Consider the following 20,296-nt stretch of genomic DNA (forward strand, 5'->3'; position numbering starts at 1 on the left):
CTAATTGGATGGGAATATACGTTGCACTTGACGCACCACTACAAGATGACGCGACAGATTCGGCAGCATTCATTGGCGCCAAATCATTGCGGCTTGATGGTGATAACGTTAGCAAATAGTAGTACGGACGGCGACATGATTGAAAATGAAGAAAACAGAGATCCCAGAGATTCGGCAGACAAGCAGCAAGACATTCTAGGCTACTTTTACTTTTATACTTTAAGTCAATTTCCAAGCCTGTACTTTGTTACTTTTACTTGAGTAAAGAATTTAAATCAGTACTTCTACTTTTACTAGAGTATTTTTTAACACAAGTATCTGTACTTCTACTTGAGTACGGGAAGTGAGTACTTTTGCCATCTCTGGTCATAACTAGTCACGTAAAGCAATACTGTAGTTTTACAGAACGAACGTGTTATTTAAATACTTTGAGTAATAAATACAACATATCTTCTTTGCAGCGTCCACGCTGTTTGCACATTACGACTTAGGATACACCTCTTTGTTTACATTCATTTATTCAAATTAGTTAGTGTCGGAAAAAATCCCGTGAACGTCTCCTCATGTTGGAACAACTCAGTATGTCGGCGAAACTACACAGGTTGACGTCGTACTACGCAGAAACAAGGCGGAGCAAAGTCAATTTTGGGTTGAAGGTAAGACACTTTTTTATTAATTCACGTATTGCATATCAAGGTTTTGCTCACATGTAGTTTTTTTCTTTCTATTTCGTAGAGGGACCTATTTGTGAGAAAAGTTATTTATAAGCATCAACCCTCATAACAAGTCAGGTAAAGCAATAATTTAGCTATAAGCAATAAATAGGACATATCCTCCTTGTAGCATCCATGGCGTTAAGGCCACATTTTGGTTAAGTTGTTTACTTTCACTAAGTTTTCCAGCCAAAACACTGTTGTTGCTGTTGCCTCTGTATTGTTTTGGTCTAGTTTCTGTATTTGTGATGATTACCTGTAAATGTCAAGGCTGTCTTAATTGTTTTTTTAATGTTTTTTAGGTTTTGCACCCTCAACGCCTCAATGGACCTCCACTCAAGCCATGGGTGAAGTGTGCACATTGCACATGCATGGCTGGCATACCAGACTCTTACATACATGTTGGGGCTCTCCTGTTTTAAAATTAAAGAAGCAGTGTGGATACAGGGGACCAAGACGGTCACTGACGTTCCAGCCGACTGGATGATGCCAAGTAGTGTGGAAAAGATCCAAGCAAAGGTGGGCCACAAGGTTCGACTTCTCCTCTGGTGCAGGTAAGAAGATGGGGCTTTACAAGTGCATAAGTGAAGACAGAAGAATGTCAGCGATAGGAACTCAGCTGTTAGGTGCAGCATGATCCCAAAACACACACTTTCTGCCCTGTCACCCCTACTTCATATTTACAGCAAGGCTGTTTGTCCTTCTATAATGGAGGACTATTACCAACATAAAAATCTCAGCCTTGAGTTTGACTTTAATAACTGTGTCCAAGTACTCAGCTACACATTGACATCTAAAATACACCAGAAAACACTGTCTCTTAATCTCCTCCTCTCCTCTTTGCCATTTCTGAACTGCAATTTCTTTTTACTTACAGTAGTGATTAACATATATGCTGATACCAATATGGCTGTGATAAATTAAATATGGCATGCTCTACACACATTAAACATTAAGCATGTTTGTATTTATTATATATAGGCTGTAATGGCTGTAATATTTAACGGTAGCCTCACAGCATGTTTCACTGACCCCAACCACTCATTCTGATCATCAGTGAGCAAATGACTCCCCCTGCTGGCTGATTAAGGCGTAAAATCAATTAAACAGAGTTATTGATTTGAGATTACTAAAATACGATCGTTTAAATAAAACTTCATTGATCTGACAACAAAGTAAAAAGTAAATGAATAGGCTACAGCAATATTAAGAGCAGTACTTTAAAAGTTCCATTATTGTTTCGTGATGAATACAACTTAATGACACCTGGTTTTTGTTGGGGGCATTACAGAAAGCAAAGGCATGACTAAATAAAACAACATCAACAGTACTAAATTCAGACATAAGGTGCAACAGACTGCAGTCGCAATATTTGGTTAAAGGTGTTTTAAATAGATCAGTTTGTGAATTGAATACTTCAAATCCAACATTTAAAAAATTCCTTTAAACCTTTATGGCAGATACTTTAAAGAAATAAGGTAAAGGTATTTAAAAACATGTATATAAAGAAAAAGAAATACAAGTTTTACATTTAATTGTTCAAACATTTCCAAATGTATTTACAATTTATGGATTCACGTGATCATGAGGTTCCTATATATTTATCAGATAATCCATCTTTCAACTATTATCAATTATTTTAACAATTATTTAACAGATAAGTCAAGACCAACTACTCATAACTACCTTAGGCCTGAGCTATGTACGTCCCCCCCCCTTTTTCACTTTGTCAAGGAAAGTTCTGAAGATAGTATCTGTTGCAGGGAAACAGTTATTGTAGCAGTCTTTTGTGGCAGTTACATGATGATCACTTTAACACTACCAGGTCAACATGTTCTGCATGACTTGTTCATTTAGCTTCAGATCAACCCAAGATGTTCACAGAGAAACGGGTCGGCCTCACAGAGGAACTCAATCATCTCTGAACTAGCAGCTTCACCTTTCTTCCTCACTGTGTCGACAACAAAACGAGCTTTGTCTCTTCTGTTTTGCATCGAGTCCGCTGACTCCCTCTCAGAATCAGCCATCACCTTTTTCTCCAACAGTTTGTCCAGCAGACTTTTGAGAACAGGTCCTGATATCCCATCGATGAAGCTGCTCCGTATGTCCAACAGCCTGTCATTAGGACGGAGATTCACAGCGCTCTGCCCACCGGACCTTCTTACTCCAGTGGATGATAGACAAACTCGTCTTTCCCAGACACTGTGGGAGCTGTTGGTGTCCCTCAAAAACAGCTTAATGTGTTTCATTATTGTTTCTAAGCTCACCTGGAATGATGGGAAGAAGTTATCATAGTTGTCACAGTCAAACTCTGCTTCTGTTGGTTGAACTAGAACTGAGTCGTCTTCAGGACAAGTGGACAGAGAGTATTCCTGCTGTGGGTGCAGTTTACAGTGTGGGGATGTCTCTATGTATCTCTCATCTCCAACTAATTTCTTCCGGATGCGCTGCACATCCCGGAGAACAACGTTCCTCGGTAGCAACAACACATTGAGGAGGGATTCGGGATCAGGATCAGCTGGGGGTCTGTAGAACAGCAGAACCAGCGCTCGGACCGGGTCAGGTGGTGAATCTTCATCCTTGACATTACCGAAACCAGAAAACCCTGTGATGTTTATAATAACATGAGTTTCTGTTATCCTGTGAGGGCTGATTAACTCGATGCCTTCATTGTTCACATGAGCAACTGACAAGAAATCACATCCACCTGTGCAGCGGATCTCACAGTGTGGGAGATGAAGCTGACACACCGACTGCTGCAGACATTTGATGTCAAACAGGGGTCCTGCAGGCTTCTTGTGATGCTGGGCCAGTAGCCTCCTGTTCCAAGGGACAATCCTGTAAACCACGTCCCCTTCTCCCTCCATGTGGAACACCAGGCCGGTCACACTGCACTGGTACAGGCCTGGGCAGGAGCACTGGAACCTGTAGGTTTCATCGGTTTCATCAGCAGTGATATCAGGTGTAAACTCCTCAAAGCTGGTTTTTAACGGAATGTCAGGTAAGCTTTCAGATCGTGTAAAGGTCTTGTTCTTTTCAGAGGTTATTTGACTCAGTGGAGGCATGCTGGGAGGACGAGGCAGGCAGCTGGAGTCTCTTCTTCTACAACCAGGATCTGAGGAGAATATTTGGCGTTGAGAATGGGCTGGCAGGGTGTTTGTGTCTGAGTAATTCACAGCTGTAACAGGTGCCTCCATTTCCGGGTGGAGAGAGCAGGTTTGGATACTGACAGTAGAATCGGAGTTCGAAAAGCTGGGACCTTCATCATCTGAGTATTTTCCTTTCATAAAATGTAAAAAAGGGATTGATAAAGAAGGAGATCTACAATCATCGTATTGAACAGAAAAAGAGGGAGTGTTCTGGCCAGAACAGTCATTTGGTACACTATATTGGCTCAGGCTATCCATATCAGGCAACTCAGTCTCAAATAAGCGTATCATTTCGTCACAAACATGTTCTTCAGAGGATTTGGTTTGGTACTGAAGGTTCGAAAGGAACAGATCTGTAACCGGTGCCTCCTTTTCCATCGGGGCATCACTGCCACCTATTGGTTCCCTTTCAGACGAAAGCTGAAATTTTGTTCTGCTTCTTTCAGTGCAGGCAGTAACCCAGGGATCATTTGTGGGTATTTGTATTTGATCTACAGGGGCAGCTAAATTTGGGGCTATGTATGTAGAACCTTCTGCATTTTTTGTCATTTGTGTTTCTGTGATTGAACCAGAAGTTTGAAAAACATTGTAGTCAGGGAGATCACTGGTAGAAGCAATACTAAGGGAATCTTTCTCACATAGCTTCCGTTTTCTGAAGCGTATAAGGGACATAAAAGATGACTTAAGAGAATGCAAGTCCCCAGAGATTTGTTTTAAAGGCATGTCTGGTGAGCTATTTGCTCCTGTGAAGATATTGTTCTTTTCAGAGGTTATTTGACTTGGTTGAGGGTGCAATATCAGGGGAACGTTGCTGTCTTTTGTTCTTCTGGTAGATAAATCTAAAGGCTGTTCATGGTCAAAATAGACAGGCAGAGAGTTTTGACCAACCACAGACGGATGGAAAAAGGAAGAAGGTGGAACGTTTAAGCTGGAGCTGCTATCTTCTGACATGTACATGTTCTGTGACATATTTCCTGGAGTTAGTTCCAACTGTGATGGATTAAGGAAGTATGGAAAAGGTTTTGTGTCTGGGTCAAGATGGACTGTCGTTGTGGGTGTAACTTCCAAAGAGAGAAGAGGGGAGGAAGAAATACTGCACCAACTTTGGCTTTGCAGCTTAACCCTCACATCGTCCTCTGAAAACTTCTCATCTGCATTCATCTGTTTTTCTGAGATGGAAGTTTGACGTCCTTCATTGAACTCCTCCTCCACCTGTGGTATATCACCTGCCGGTTTACACCTGCCTGCGTCATACTCAGAAGAGGAGGGCGAGGCAACGTTTGTCTTTTTTCGTTCCATCTTTCAACTTGATTTCACACAGAAACCTTTAAAACATCTTCTTCATGTTGGCTGCTGTTTTTTTCTTTCTGGTCCAAGACAGAAATAAAGCAGAGAATAGAAAATGTAAGTCATTTTTAAAGTATAAAGTTAGAAAATAGGTAAGTATGCTCCATATAATAGAAATAAGAAATAAAAAAGAAATATGTAAACAAGGAATAAAATAGAATAGGAATATGTAAACAGAATAGAAACAAGAAAAAGGTATTTAAATGGAAAGTTAAAATATGTGCATTAATCTAAATTGTATAGCAATAACATTCATGTAAAAATGTAGATACTAAATAAGTCAAAATAGGTTACTAAGGTATATACAACAGTGTAAATAATCAACCTAAGGGAGGAGTTGAAGAGTTTGATGGCCACAGGCAGGATTGGTTCGGGTCACATGACGTCACTGTAGCTTTTCGCCGCCATCTTTACGACCAACGGTCTCAGTTATGCCTCCGATATGTTGTGCAGTTGGCTGCAACAACAGCTGAAAGAGGAACTGGTGTTTTATTCTATACAAAAAGAAAAGTATAGAAGAAAGAAGTGGTTAGCTGTCATTCGAAGAGATCATTGGACACCTTACTATGCAATGAACACTTCGTGTCAGGTAATCCTTCGCCTCAATTTAGCTACGTAGCTAGCTAGCTAGCTATTAGCAGCTAAGGGACGAAACAAGCTACCGCAAACTGGAGATTAGCTGCTAACGCTAGCTTTCGGGGCATTTGGAAAGTCACTATTTTATACCACTAAAAAAGCTCAAAATAGCACCACACTTCAACGGTAGCATAATGAGGCTCCCTAAATGTTAGCCGAAGCATTGAGAACTCTGTAAGTGTACAGACAGTTTATTAAAAAGATAGATTATGAGGACTGCGTCCGATTGCGTCCGCATGTAAACATGTAGGCTACAGTCTTTATAATCTAAAAAAAATCCATCCATGCTGTTTTGAGTGAGATACGGTTTCTGAAGTGTGAGAGAGAGCTGTGCAGTACAACAAAAATATGGTGTTTTTTGAAAATTAAACCATGTAAACCTATTGTGGTACAACCTTAAAATACAATTATGAAGCTGAAAATGAGCAGAATATGGGAGCTTTAATGCTTCAGCTAACATTTAGGGACCCTCATTATGCTACCGTTGAAGTGTGGTGATATGTTGAGCCTTGTTAGTGGTATAAAATGGTGATTTACCAAATGCCCCAAAAGCTAGCGTTAGCAGCTAGCTAATCTCCGGTTTGCATGAAAACATCCCAGAGAACGGTCGCCTCGGTACACACGTTATTAACCACTATGTTCATTTTGCGCCAGAATTGTCTTTTAAACCTATATTTCACATAAACACAAATCCCGAAAGTAGGACGATGTCAAAGTTAATTTTTCGGTCTACCTATGCAAGTCCCTTTGTTTAGCCCATGTAGTAGCTAACTTAATGAAAAGATTTATCAGCCACCATTTGCTTAGTGCTATCCTAGCAGTTAAAATGAACTAATTATTGGGTTTTAAACCTCCCAGTTTCCTTATCTGTCCCTTATTACAACCTACATAGGTTCTAAGAGAGAGAGAGAGACTCAGGTTGTACAATATCTCACACATGTAATCTTTTACTATGCTCTGACTTTCTAGGAGCAAAACAGGACAATCCTTTGAGCCCAGATTTTGTGCCCAGTCTTTTTGCACACACCTCGGCGAGGGAGAGGGATAAGCAACATCATGCCTGCAAAAAGTTTCAACAGACTCAGCTGATGAAGCGCAAGATACGCGAGACCTGCAGCAGTCTTGCTGACCCTTCAACCACCGATGTGGCTGACGTGGAGGAGCATGAGGTCACTACTTCCACTGACCACAACTATACTAAAGACACAGGCCCTGGCATCGTAGAACCATGCGCGACTCCATCCTGCCAGGCTACGATGTCAGCACTGGAAAGTGAGTGTGCGAGGCGAGGTCCGTGAGTTAAGGGCCAGGGCAGAGGAGCGGTCCCTGAATGAGGAGGCATTCAGGGATAATGACACCATGGTGCTGGAACTCACAGGTCTTCCGTCCTTCGCCAAATTAATTGTTTTGTTTAATTTTCTATCAGAATTTCTTAAAGTTGGACAATCAATCACCCCGTTCCAATGTTTAATCCTAACATTAATGAGACTGAGGCTTAATGTGCCGCTTTACTTTTTTTGCTTACTTATAATATCAAAGTCAGCTGTCGTCAGAGTGTTCAATAGCACATTAGATGTAATGTATTTCAGATTATCAGATCTAATCTTATTGCCACAAAAAGAACAAATTCAAAATAGTTTCCCAATGTGTTTCAGAAATAACTTTAAGAACTGCACCTCCATCATTGATTGTTTCGAAATATTTATAGAAAAGCCAAGTAACCTGAGATGCCGTGCACAGACATACTCACAGTACAAGCACCACAACACTGCAAAATACCTGATCTCAATAACACCACAAGGTGTTATATCTTATGGGTCAAAAGGATGGGGTGGTCGCACAAGTGGCAAACACATAATGGAAAATTGTGGCTTTCTTGATAAATTGTCACCTGGAGATGTCATTCTAGCTGATAGAGGCTTCAGTGTGAAAGAGACAGTGGGTCTGTATTGTGCTCAATTGAAAATACCAGCGTTTACCAAAGGCAAGCAACAGATGCATCCACTGGAGCTAGAGGCAACTAGGGGACTCGCAGCCATCAGGATCCACGTGGAGCGAGTCATTGGCCTGGTGAGGAATAAGTACACTGTTCTTCAGACCACCATCCCTCTGTCCCTCTGCCAAGCTGGCGCGCAAAGGACAGCCCTCCATTGACAAAATGGTAACAGTTTGCTGTGCTCTTTGTAACATTTGCCCATCTGTCGTCCCTACAGAGTAGAGAGGTGATACAATTGCTTTCCTTGTAAATTGTAATGTATGTAGTATCTTTAGTATTTGTGTGGACTCTTACAATGAACAACTGATACATGCAATTAATAATTATTTGTTTATTGTCCATTTGTGGATGTATGGATCAAATGTATTTGTTACATGACTACAAACACATGCACACAATACAATATATACAATGACAAAAGAAGAAAAAAAAGAATGTAATATCAATTCATCAATTAATTCATTTATAAAAGCTGCAACTCTGTTCTTTTAAATCAAGGCTGGCTGCCTTTCTTTAACCCTCCCGTTGTCCTCGGGTCAAATTTGACGCATTTAAAAAAATAAAAAATAAAGTATCGGAAAAGTGGGTTTCTTTCAACCAAATGTTCAGGAAACTAACGTGGATTGTTCCACACAATGCTCTGCACAAGTTAAATAAATGAGCCTACAACTTTCTTTAAATTAAATCCACAAAAAACGTCAAAAGGCGCAGAAAAAAAATGACGAACATCGGAGGGGAAAGCAACAAAAGTTTTTAAATTTTGATCCAGAAAAACAAAAAGTTGTAAGATTTGTAACTGTTTTGAACTGCTCTTTAATGTTTAATGTAGTATACTGCACTGTAACTTCTTTTATTTTATCGGTTTTTATTTTTATTATCGGTTTTAACCGCTCTTTAATGTTGCTGATATGTGCTATACAAATAAAGCTGCCTTGCTAACTTCATTTCTTGTTTATTTGCTTTTTGCATTCTACACACTTCCAACTCTTTGGCACCCTGCTCAGCTTCAGACATGACTTGTGGAAGCGCTTTCGTTTGCATTGCTCAGATGTGCAAGAGAGGATGTCTGTGTCATCAACAGGGTTTCCACAGTAACATCCCTCAGGTGCCTTCTCAAGGTTGGCACTTGAGAGGTGTGGCACAGTAAACCATTTACCCAACAGCTCAGGCAGTACCCCTGTTCTAATGAACTCTTCCACCCTAGTGTAGGCCTCATCAAGAAAGTGTTGATCAAATTGGACTTCTTATGGTGTCCACACAACAAAATCTCCGTACATTACCTCAGCTACACGCATTTGGGCCTGCAGTTGGTACATGTAACTATGATCTTGCTAGAGGGGCATACCTTCCGCAGTCACAGTAAGGCAGAAATGTGGGTCGCTGACACATTCCTTGAGAGCACGGCCATTAGCATTAAAAGGACATTTTATTTCAAGCACACCAGTTCCATGGCAATCACAGGTCACCACACCATCTGGCGATGCTCCTAGCCACGGTAGGTCCGGGTTGATAATGAGCCCTGATGCTGTAATGCTGAAGTTCACATGGAGATCTCGCATGGTCTTCAGGTACGACTCCCTGGCAGTGTCTTCATTTTGCAGACCCCATCTGATGAAAACATGCAAGTCTGTCAGCAATGATATTTCAAACTTTATGTAAAACCAACTAGCCTTCATTGTCCCAAATATACTATAGCACTGTTACATTAAGTATAATTCCTGGAGTGTATTCATGATGGAATTGCAAGAAAAAGGCATGTTAATATGTCTTACTTTCTAAACTGTATACCTGGTTGCTGCTGTTGAAAAGCGAGAAGACTGGGGATAGCAAACTCTCTTTATCAGCGATGAAGAATTCTTTGTCCTGGCTGCCTCATGAAATGCTGATGCGGTAACTCTCCCTGCTCTCTGATCAAACCATACCCTGGACTTTCTCTGCTCTCTTGTCTTCTCCTCAACTAACAAACACTCCAAGAATAACCAAATCATCAAAAGGGTTGTAATGGTAATTATTACAAAAAGCATGATGTGGTACAAGTGGTGCTTGACAATTACCAGCCTTCAAGGTGGGAAATGACAAGAAAACGTTTGAGAACCACTGTTAAAGAAGTCTTTTTCATATCTTACCTGCTCAGGAGTGAGATGCAGCTCCTCAAAAATCCTAGCAGCCTCCTCCAGCAGTGCGGGCAAATTCAAGCCTGGTGCTTGAGTACAGCGTAGGAAGAGGTGGTGGCATGTCCAACTGTACAGTCTTGGGCATGTATCTGATAGAATGGCCTTCAACAACTGACAAAATGGCACTTTTCTTAGGGATGGCCTCCAGGTTTTCACTGTGGTGGAGCTGTTCAAAAAACAGCTTGAGCTCATCAGTGGATGCTTTCATGTGATGGTGCTTGTCTTGTTTTTTATCTTTCTCCTTATTTTGAAAGATGTTTGATAGTTCATCATATTTCACGAGTTTTTGCCTTGGCTCTTCCCATGCACATGCTTTGCCTGTCCCTCTCTGTGCTCAACAGCAGCTAGGAGTGAGAACATTAGTGCTGCGGCGTGGGAGCACACTTCTCCCAGCCCTGCCATACAAGTGCAGTGTGCCATAATGACAGTCCCTGCCTCCTGCACCACTACCCATGGCCATGTTGGCTTAGTGTTAAGAGCCTGTGAATGATGGACCTGTTAAGTGAAGAACAAACTATTAAATAGTGAATATCTTTTCTAATTCTCCTACTATTGCTGTAATGGATAGCATAATAATAGTTGGAGTCGTAGATCTTCTGTAAACCTTCTGTAGGACAATCCAGGTAGCAACTAGCACTAAAACTGAGCAGCTAAAGCTCTAGCAGAAAGCTGAAGTGCTCACTAGCATCACTGACATCAACAATGATCAGAGTAACCCACCACAAAACTGTTAACATAAAGTCACAATCGCCTCGTTTCCCTTCCCTTCATGTTCTTTCAATGAGTACACATCTGACATTAAAGAACATTATCCAGATTAATGACAGCTAGCCGTGAGCCGTGGCTAACAGCTGGCAAGCTACCAGCTGTTAGCCACTTAGCTAGCTAACAGCTCGATACCTAGTAAGATTTTTATAATACTTACATTTCCCATGATTAAATATAAATCCTTGGTGGCCAGGTGCCGCACTTTCACGTCTTTCACCCATCCAGCCACGGCATACTGATAAGCATCGGTACTCTTGAAAGCCTTCAAGCTATCCACACTGTAGGAGGAGGGGTTATGGACAAGATAAATATATACATCATGGAAGGCCAATTGGGGCAAGTCTGCGGCAGATAATAATGGACAAAAGAAAACGGGGGGGTAACAAATAAGGATCAGAGCCTAAAATCGAAATTTGTCTGTCTGTCTCTCTCTCATTCAAATGGGCAGCGCGGGCGAGATCGGTCGTAAATATAGCGCCGTTCAATGTGGTAGTGACGTAGATGGCATCTATGAATAGACTTCCTGTGATGCATCGCTGTGGAATAAGTCTAGGGCTTCCTGTGTGTCACCACTGTGTCATGGAGTGGGAGACATTGTCCAAAATGACACATACTCTGATCTCAAACTGGGACAGAGTGGGGCTAGTTTTTGGGGCTCCAGCCCTGAACGTTTTCCCTAAAGCCCCAAATCTTTTAGGGTTTTAAAATAGCTTCAACTTTGTGTCATTTCCCCTCAGTCTCTCTGACTCGACATGCAAATCAATGGAGTAAAAGCTCTATTGCTGGGAGAAATATTGCTTCTATTATTTCGTTCTTCAACATTTTACAGTGTTTAAAGAAATGTACTTAGTGACTCTGGACAACTGATATATAGCCTACAACATACCTTTGTTTACAACATAGCCACGGCTTATTCCTCTTTCCGTGTTTTGACTTCCTTCTTCAGCCACAGATGAACCCTTTGACATCTTATAGGCTAGTACAAGATTTTTTTTTTTTTAATTGTTCATCCACTTTATTGTTTTTGGCTCCTCAGTGTTTAACCTGCTCACATATCCTGAAAAAAAGCAGTTCATATTAAATCAAAATCGACCATAAATGTTTGCAGCTCATTTAAATGGACTACATTATACAGCGCGTTACAATGTTGTCTCTCATTCACTCATTGATACATGGATAGCAGCAGGCTCTGACCACACACTTTACTTCTCATATATATTTGCTAATAAACATATATTAGTTCAGTTATGAGTTTTTGTAAATATTACAGATACTCCTACCACCAGTTTTATTTCTACGAACTACAGACAGGGTGCGTCATACTTTCTTTGGTATTTTTTCTTTTCTTACTCATGCTAGGGTGTTATTTCCACTGGGAACAGAAAATCCCCGGCCGTGACACTTGTATGTGAGTGACTGTGTTTGTTTTGTTTGTCTTTATCTGCAGTATGCTTGCTGTGTGTTCTGTCTATTCTGTGTCGTGCCTCTTCCGAGTAGAAGAATAATAAATAATAAAGAAGAGGAAAATACTCTGGTTCCTCAACATTTTACAGTGTTTAAAGAAATGTACTTAGTGACTCTGGTCAACTGATATACAGCCTACAACATACTTTTGTTTACAACATACCTCATCAATCTTGTTATCTGTATCAATGACCGTCTCCGGGAGCGTGGAAGAAAGAGATCCCTGAGGTACAGAGCAGGACCGACACCAAGGAACCAAATAGAGGAGGATTAAAACATTGGTTATTTTAATATCAGATATCAGATATACTTGATGCTCATTCAGCTCCACTGACTGATTGTGAACACAGCAAAATGAAAGTGAAAGTTGAAGAACCAGTAAACTCACCAGAAAGGAGTCTACATGTGTCATACATTTAAGCATGAGTCAGATGAGAGGTTGGGATTCAACCATAAAAGACCTGAGAAGAGAGGAAAGACTGAATGGAAGTGGGATGACACACACTTCCTGAAAGAGGTCCACATTTACCATAAGACTCAACTCTTACTAAATGTAATATACCAAACAAATATGTTAAAAAAAAAAAAAGTGCGGGGGGGGCAGAGAGCTGGCTTCAAGGAAAAGAAGTCTTCATGTATAATGCACTGCTTTAATCCAGTGGTTCCCAACCTGGGGTCCGGGGACCCCTCATGGAGGCGGCAAAGATCACAGGGGGTGCGCAAGTCTTTATCTGGTTTGAGGTTGAGGTAAAAAAAAATATATATTTGCACGTTAAACAAATTATGATAATACACTAGAATATATAATGTATACAAAAGTCTATAAAAACTATGTATTTTTGTTCTTGCTTAAAACTGTAGGCAGGCTACTTAGTAGGCCAAACCTCCGGGACCTCTTAACCTGGGACCCCTGCTGTCATCAGGTCAGCTGCTAGCTGCTAGCTGCTGTCATCAGGTCAGCTGCTAGCTGCTAGCTGCTGTCATCAGGTCAGCTGCTAGCTGCTAGCTGCTGTCATCAGGTCAGCTGCTAGCTGCTAGCATCCCGCCAGAGCATCACTGTTTTATGAATGAAACATAGCAGAGAAACGTAAAAGTGCTGATAACTCCTCTGTATCAAAAAAGAAAGTAAGGCTCTAAGTAGGGGGGGCGCCAAGGAAAAAAGGTTGGGAACCACTGCCTTAATCTATTGTCATTTGAGTTATTTTTTAAAGAAAATAGCATATAATTAAAATACCCCAAACCTTTACAGTCCTACTTAAGTACAACACTTGAATACATTTACTTAGTTACTTTCCACCACTGTTGAACAGACAACATTTCATAAAAGTTATTAAACTATAAATACTAACATCAGCTCAGCCTTTCCTCATGTGATGATGTGATACACTTCCCAGTTAAATGAACTTCCTATAATCTTCCTTTCTAAGTACTACATGTATGATTACTACATGTCTTGAGAAAGGCTCTTGACAGAAACGTCGACAACCAATAAATCAATGTGGAAGTGTTTGTGGGACTTCTTTGGAAATGGATCTTTGGGGGAATGAATTCCCTGCACCACAAAAAAAGACAAAGCAAGGTGTGTGAGTGTTGCTTTCTAATCATTTGGTTTCAACACTGTAGTATATATATATTTTTTAAATGTAGATAGTCAACTTATGTCCCCTACAGAAGACAACAAGACTAAGACCATGAAGGTGTGTCCCAAATGTAATGGCAATCCATCCAACAGTTGTAGAGATATTTCAATAACAACCCAAAATGATAGAATATTAGCTTGTATTTGCTTGAGGAAATCTCAGAAGGATCACTGAAGTCATTAGGATGCATCTTTTGGGGAACTTGAATATCTGCATCATGGAAACCCATCTGATAGTTGTCCAGACATTTTACCCAAATATTAACCTCATGGTGGCGCCAGAGTCAAAGTTAAAGGATCAGAAGTCAAGGACCGCCAGCATGGCTCTAAAGTCGCTTTTCTACTACATGGTACCTGCTCGACTCGCCTCGACTCTACTCGCCTTTTTTGGTTTTCCATTACGAAAAAAAGTCCCTGGTACCTGCTAACAGGTACTTTTTTTAGTACCACCTCAGTCGAGGTTCCAAGCGAGCTGAGGCGAGCCGAAAAGGTGACGTGAAAGCGACAGACGGGGGCGTCCTGAACTAACCCGCTATCTTTAAATAGTTTATCCAGCTGTGTTTATTTCTGCTGCCTCCAGCTTCATTTGAAACTAAATGTGTCTTCTGGCAACAACACACCTTCCACGTTCTGTGTGTCGCGTTAGGTCACGGCAGTTTCCTGCGGCGCCGCTTGTTTTACAGTTCTGCGGAGGCTCCAGGCAGAGCTTTCGCCGTAGCCACGTACACACACACATGGCCGGCTCGACGCACGCACCAGCACACAAGTATAAACATCAGGCCACTTACATAGGCTACGGAGAAAGCTCTGCGTGGAGCCTCCACAGAACTGGAAAACAAGCTCAAGTGGCCTGATGTTTATACTTGTGCACTGGTGTGCGTGTTGAGCCGGCATATAACGACCAGCCACGCTGAGGCGGTACTAACATCTGCAACGGAAAACGGACGCACAGTGTGTCGAGGCGAGGCGAGGCGAGTAGAGCAGGTACCATGTAATGGAAAAACGCCAAAAGATCTCACAAAGTTAAACTAAAACAACTATATGAATCTATATTAACAGAGAAGTTTGATATTAAATAGGATATAAATGTTCACACTGAAACATTTGGCGTCACTCAAGGAAATTTATATACACAAGTATTCAATTCAATAACATCCTAATCATCTAAAAATATGAGAATCATTCATTTATACACAGTTGTAAGCTAAAATGATTAAACAAATACAACCCAAGATATACCAGTATATCTGCACATATTTCAGTTTTTTTTGTTAACATACACTCACAAAAACATATGTACATATCATTGGTGGAGAGACAATAAGTAGTTTACTTAAGTACCGTCAAAGTTTGAGGTATTTTCATTTTATACTTCTACTCGTATTGTACTTTTTACTCCTCAACAAAGGGTTCATCTGTGGCTGAAGAAGGAAGTAAAAACTAAAAGTAAAACACGGAAATGATCGCAGAGGTTTCCAGATGGGTCCAGAAAGTCAGTCCCTTTACCGGTAAGTCTGAAACAAAACTGGTGTGGTAACATCTTTATTAACAGCTACAACTTATAATTAGACATGTGTTTGTCAGAATTAAAGAATAAAAGAAGTGCATTTAGTATTGTAAATTAAATGTTGAGGTATGTATACTTTCTGCTACTTTAATATCAATTACATTTTAGTTATGGTATCAAATCATAACAAGAGTTATCTCAAGACACTTTACAGATAGAGTAGGTCTAGACCACACTCTATAATTTACAAAGACCTGACAACTACCCATGAGCAAGCATTTGGTGCGACAGTGGCCAGGAAAAACGTCCTTTTAGGCAGAAACCTCGGACAGACCCAGGCTCTTGGTGGGCGGTGTCTGTCGCTGCCGGTTTGGACTCAGACACTGATACAGATATAGAGTAATATGATGCAATGATTTGTAACAGAGTATTTCTACTTATACTAAGTAATATATGAGTATTCTTCCACCACTGCTGTTAAAGGTGTGTATCAGTGACAATGAACAAGTGAATGATTCTGCATTTCAAAACCCTGCTGAGGAGAATAAAAAAGTAGTACACACTGTTATAAGTCTAAGTTCTGCATTCAAAATATCATTAATGTAAAAGTATCAGCATTAACATATACGTACCAAAAGTGAAAGTACTCATTATGCAGAATAATCATTATATTACTGGGTTATACTTATATTTTCTATTACATTTCTAAATCTGCTAAGTAACAAGTACAGGTATTTTACTAAATATATTATAAACCTTGTATACATCCTGTATACTAGTAAACTAGGTTAATTTGTACAGAACTGTATTTTATTGATTAAATTAACTGTAATATTTGTAAGAGATTTTGATTTTGTGATTTCATTTCAGGGTACAGATCAGGAGAAACCATCCAAAAGGAGAACGGAGCCAGATAGAGGAGGTTTGAAACATAAAAACTCTCAGAAGAAAAAAGATCAGACATCAAAAACAAGGAAGTGACGTTGAGCTGGGGCTGAAGAAGGGAGTCGAAACGAGAAAGAGAACACGGGAGGGAAAGGTCACGGAGATCTCCTGGCTTCTGTTGCTCATTTGAGCTCCGCTGACTCTGATCGTGACCTTCGTGAACGCAGCAAAATGGCATCAGCTGTGAAACATGAAAGAAGAGAAAAAGAAGAATCATGTTTCAGCAGAGCAGCCAGAAGTATCAGGAGAGCTCTGTCCAGGATTTGCAGAGGTAGAGATAATTCTCCCTCTCCCACCGTTAACTCTGACAGTGACCAACATTACTATGAATGTTCAAAATGTTTCTCCTCTCTTCCTGACACAAACTCTTTGCAGTATTGCAATTTATCTCTGCCTGGAACAGAATCTATTCACAGTTTTCCCTCCCGACATTCTCCTTTCATTATTGCGTGCCAGAAGAGAAAATCCAGTGTCTCCCACCTCAGAAGAAACAAAAAACATAAGAAAGATTCCCATAGCATTGCTTCTATGACTGATTCCTCTGACTACGTGTTAGGTCGACCTCCACCTGGTTCCCTCACAGAAAAAGAAATAATAAAAAATGCAGCAGCTTCTACGCCAGGAGTCAATCAGGATGATACCAGGGAAATGGAGCTGCATGCAACAGCTGGTCCTTCCACCCTTCAGTACTCATCCAGCGATGATGATGATGATGATGATGATGATGATGATGATGATGATGATGATGATGATGATGATGATTCAGAATCTGATACATGTTATCACAGAGAAAAAGTAAGGGAGGAGTTATCTCGTAGCCTCTTGTTTGGCTGCCAGGACCGTGAAACTCGTTGTCCTCCTTTATCAGACCCTAACTTACGTCTTCCAAACAGAAAAGAAACAGATGATGGTGGACCCAGCTTCACTAACTCCAGTTCTACTGTCAGTATACCGACCTGCTCTCAGTCCATAGCCCCAAATGTTGCTGCACCTCCATGTCCACAAGTCAGACCAGCCTGGATCATCCAGGACTCAACTCACTGCACTGAAGGAAGCAGAACACAAGATGCATTTCAGTTTTTGTCTTTCCATTCTGAAAGCGAAGCATTAGGTGACAGTGATGCCCTGATGGAAATGGAGGCACCTGTTACACGTGTTTCCTACTCAGACACAAACACCCTGCCAGCCCATTCTCAACGCCAAATATTCTCCTCAGATCCTGGTTGTAGAAGAAGAGACTCCAGCTGGCTGCCTCGTCCTCCCAGCATGCCTCCACTGAGTCAAATAACCTCTGAAAAGAACAAGACCTTTACACGATCTGAAAGCTTACCTGACATTCCGTTAAAAACCAGCTTTGAGGAGTTTACACCTGATATCACTGCTGATAAAACCGATGAAACCTACAGGTTCCAGTGCTCCTGCCCAGGCCTGTACCAGTGCAGTGTGACCGGCCTGGTGTTCCACATGGAGGGAGAAGGGGACGTGGTTTACAGGATTGTCCCTTGGAACAGGAAGCTACTGGCCCAGCATCACAAGAAGCCTGCAGGACCCCTGTTTGACATCAAATGTCTGCAGCAGTCGGTGTGTCAGCTTCATCTCCCACACTGTGAGATCCGCTCCACAGGTGGATGTGATTTCTTGTCAGTTGCTCATGTGAACGATGAAGGCATCGAGTTAATCAGCCCTCACAGGATAACAGAAACTCATGTTATTATAAACATCACAGGGTTTTCTGGTTTCGGTAATGTCAAGGATGAAGATTCACCACCTGACCCGGTCCGAGCGCTGGTTCTGCTGTTCTACAGACCCCCAGCTGATCCTGATCCTGAATCCCTCCTCAATGTGTTGTTGCTACCGAGGAACGTTGTTCTCCGGGATATGCAGCGCATCCGGAAGAAATTAGTTGGAGATGAGAGATACATAGAGACATCCCCACACTGTAAACTGCACCCACAGCAGGAATACTCTCTGTCCACTTGTCCTGAAGACGACTCAGTTCTAGTTCAACCAACAGAAGCAGAGTTTGACTGTGACAACTATGACAACTTCTTCCCATCATTCCAGGTGAGCTTAGAAACAATAATGAAACACATTAAGCTGTTTTTGAGGGACACCAACAGCTCCCACAGTGTCTGGGAAAGACGAGTTTGTCTATCATCCACTGGAGTAAGAAGGTCCGGTGGGCAGAGCGCTGTGAATCTCCGTCCTAATGACAGGCTGTTGGACATACGGAGCAGCTTCATCGATGGGATATCAGGACCTGTTCTCAAAAGTCTGCTGGACAAACTGTTGGAGAAAAAGGTGATGGCTGATTCTGAGAGGGAGTCAGCGGACTCGATGCAAAACAGAAGAGACAAAGCTCGTTTTGTTGTCGACACAGTGAGGAAGAAAGGTGAAGCTGCTAGTTCAGAGATGATTGAGTTCCTCTGTGAGGCCGACCCGTTTCTCTGTGAACATCTTGGGTTGATCTGAAGCTAAATGAACAGGTGATGCATTCAGTTTAAGAGTATTTTCTGCAAGAGACCATGAACACAACAGCCCAGTTTCTTCATAAAAGTGTATTTGTATCTGATCAAATGTTAAAATATAAGAGCTAAATAGTAGGCATCTAATGTGCAGCTGGTTAGTTAAATTGGGTTTCCGGTTGATGATGCTGTGTGAACTACTTTTTCTTCAGGGAATCTCCCTGAGCTGTTTTTACAGACTGAACATGAGAGGAAACTGTGTGCCACCTGCTGGCTGACATGAGTTACTGTAAACTGTTGATGCCATTTTATTTTACAGGATGTTGGAGATTAAGTAATTCTTGTTCACAACAGTTCCATTTGGTGGCTCCTCTGGATGAATGAATGAATGAATGTATTGGTCGTAACCAAAGGATAGGGTCAGAAGCTTCAGCTTATATAAGACCCAACCATCTCACATACAAAGTGACAAGGAAAAAAATGTACAAGACAAGAAAGATAAAAATAAATCATACAAAAAAACTAAAGAACATATACCCTTACCCAGATAACTTTCTACATACATGCATACATACAGTGTGTTTGCATACACTTACCTACTTTATACATACATACATACACACCTACGTATACCCATACGGGTCAGTACTTATATACAGTACATTGCCACCATAAGGTGAATAATATCCTAAATAATGATGATAACCATAACGATAATAATGATGTTCATCATCATCATCATCACCATTATCAACATTCTCACAGAATAATACTACTCAATGTCTGTACTTATCTAGTGTCATGTCTTTGAACCCTTTTTTTTAATAGTAGGATAGTAGTATACAGCTGTTATACATCATATCATCCATACAGGGATAGTAGTATACAGCTGTTATACATCATATCATCTATACAGGGATAGTAGTATACAGCTGTTATACATCATATCATCCATACAGAGATAGTAGTATACAGCTGTTATACATCATATCATCCATACAGAGATAGTAGTATACAGCTGTTATACATCATATCATCTATACAGAGATAGTAGTATACAGCTGTTATACATCATATCATCCATACAGAGATAGTAATATACAGCTGTTATACATCATATCATCTATACAGAGATAGTAGTATACAGCTGTTAAAACATAATAAAATATATGACACACTGGTATCAGATCGGTACTCGGTATCGGCCAATACGCAAGTTCAGGTATCGGAATCAGTGTGTGTGTGTGTGTGTGTGGGGGGGCATCTTTTCAAATACGCATCATAAATTGCCAATTTCCGTCAATAACTGTGTCTGTGGGTGGCTTAGTGACTACCTCACCTATAGGCCAGTAAACCAATCACCCCCTGCAGTAACTCTGAGGACCCCCCTAGGGGCCCCGGACCCCCTGTTGAAGATCCCTGCTTTAAAGGGATAGTCCAGCTCCCTTCAAAGCCACCAGACTTCTTTGACAAAAACAGTCACTTTACCTGCA

At 41.0% G+C, this 20,296-nt stretch overlaps 2 protein-coding genes across 6 annotated transcripts; one reads left to right on the forward strand and one right to left on the reverse strand.

Annotated features, from left to right (window-relative positions):
- Positions 1-691: 691 nt before the first annotated feature.
- Positions 692-12,590, reverse strand: LOC144537222 (uncharacterized). Of its 5 annotated transcripts, none has more exons than XM_078280756.1 (7): positions 12,411-12,590; positions 11,670-11,840; positions 10,941-11,061; positions 9,968-10,510; positions 7,825-9,449; positions 5,535-5,703; positions 692-5,225 (listed from the first exon to the last, which is right to left on the reverse strand). In XM_078280756.1, exon 7 carries the CDS (start codon positions 5,159-5,161, stop codon positions 2,573-2,575), a length of 2,589 nt encoding a protein of 862 aa, XP_078136882.1. In that variant the 5' UTR covers positions 5,162-5,225; positions 5,535-5,703; positions 7,825-9,449; positions 9,968-10,510; positions 10,941-11,061; positions 11,670-11,840; positions 12,411-12,590; the 3' UTR covers positions 692-2,572. The 5 variants fall into 5 exon arrangements, with proteins under 5 accessions (XP_078136882.1, XP_078136881.1, XP_078136883.1 ...); XM_078280755.1 differs by having other exon boundaries at positions 692-5,229; XM_078280757.1 differs by having other exon boundaries at positions 692-5,229; positions 9,968-10,529.
- Positions 12,591-15,340: 2,750 nt separating this feature from the next.
- LOC144537225 (uncharacterized) lies at positions 15,341-20,058 on the forward strand. Its single transcript, XM_078280761.1, has 2 exons — positions 15,341-15,394; positions 16,264-20,058. Exon 2 carries the CDS (start codon positions 16,510-16,512, stop codon positions 18,808-18,810), a length of 2,301 nt encoding a protein of 766 aa, XP_078136887.1. The 5' UTR covers positions 15,341-15,394; positions 16,264-16,509; the 3' UTR covers positions 18,811-20,058.
- Positions 20,059-20,296: the final 238 nt, after the last annotated feature.

This window comes from Sander vitreus, chromosome 22, assembly GCF_031162955.1.
Source record: "Sander vitreus isolate 19-12246 chromosome 22, sanVit1, whole genome shotgun sequence".
Taxonomy (NCBI): Eukaryota; Metazoa; Chordata; class Actinopteri; order Perciformes; family Percidae; genus Sander; species Sander vitreus.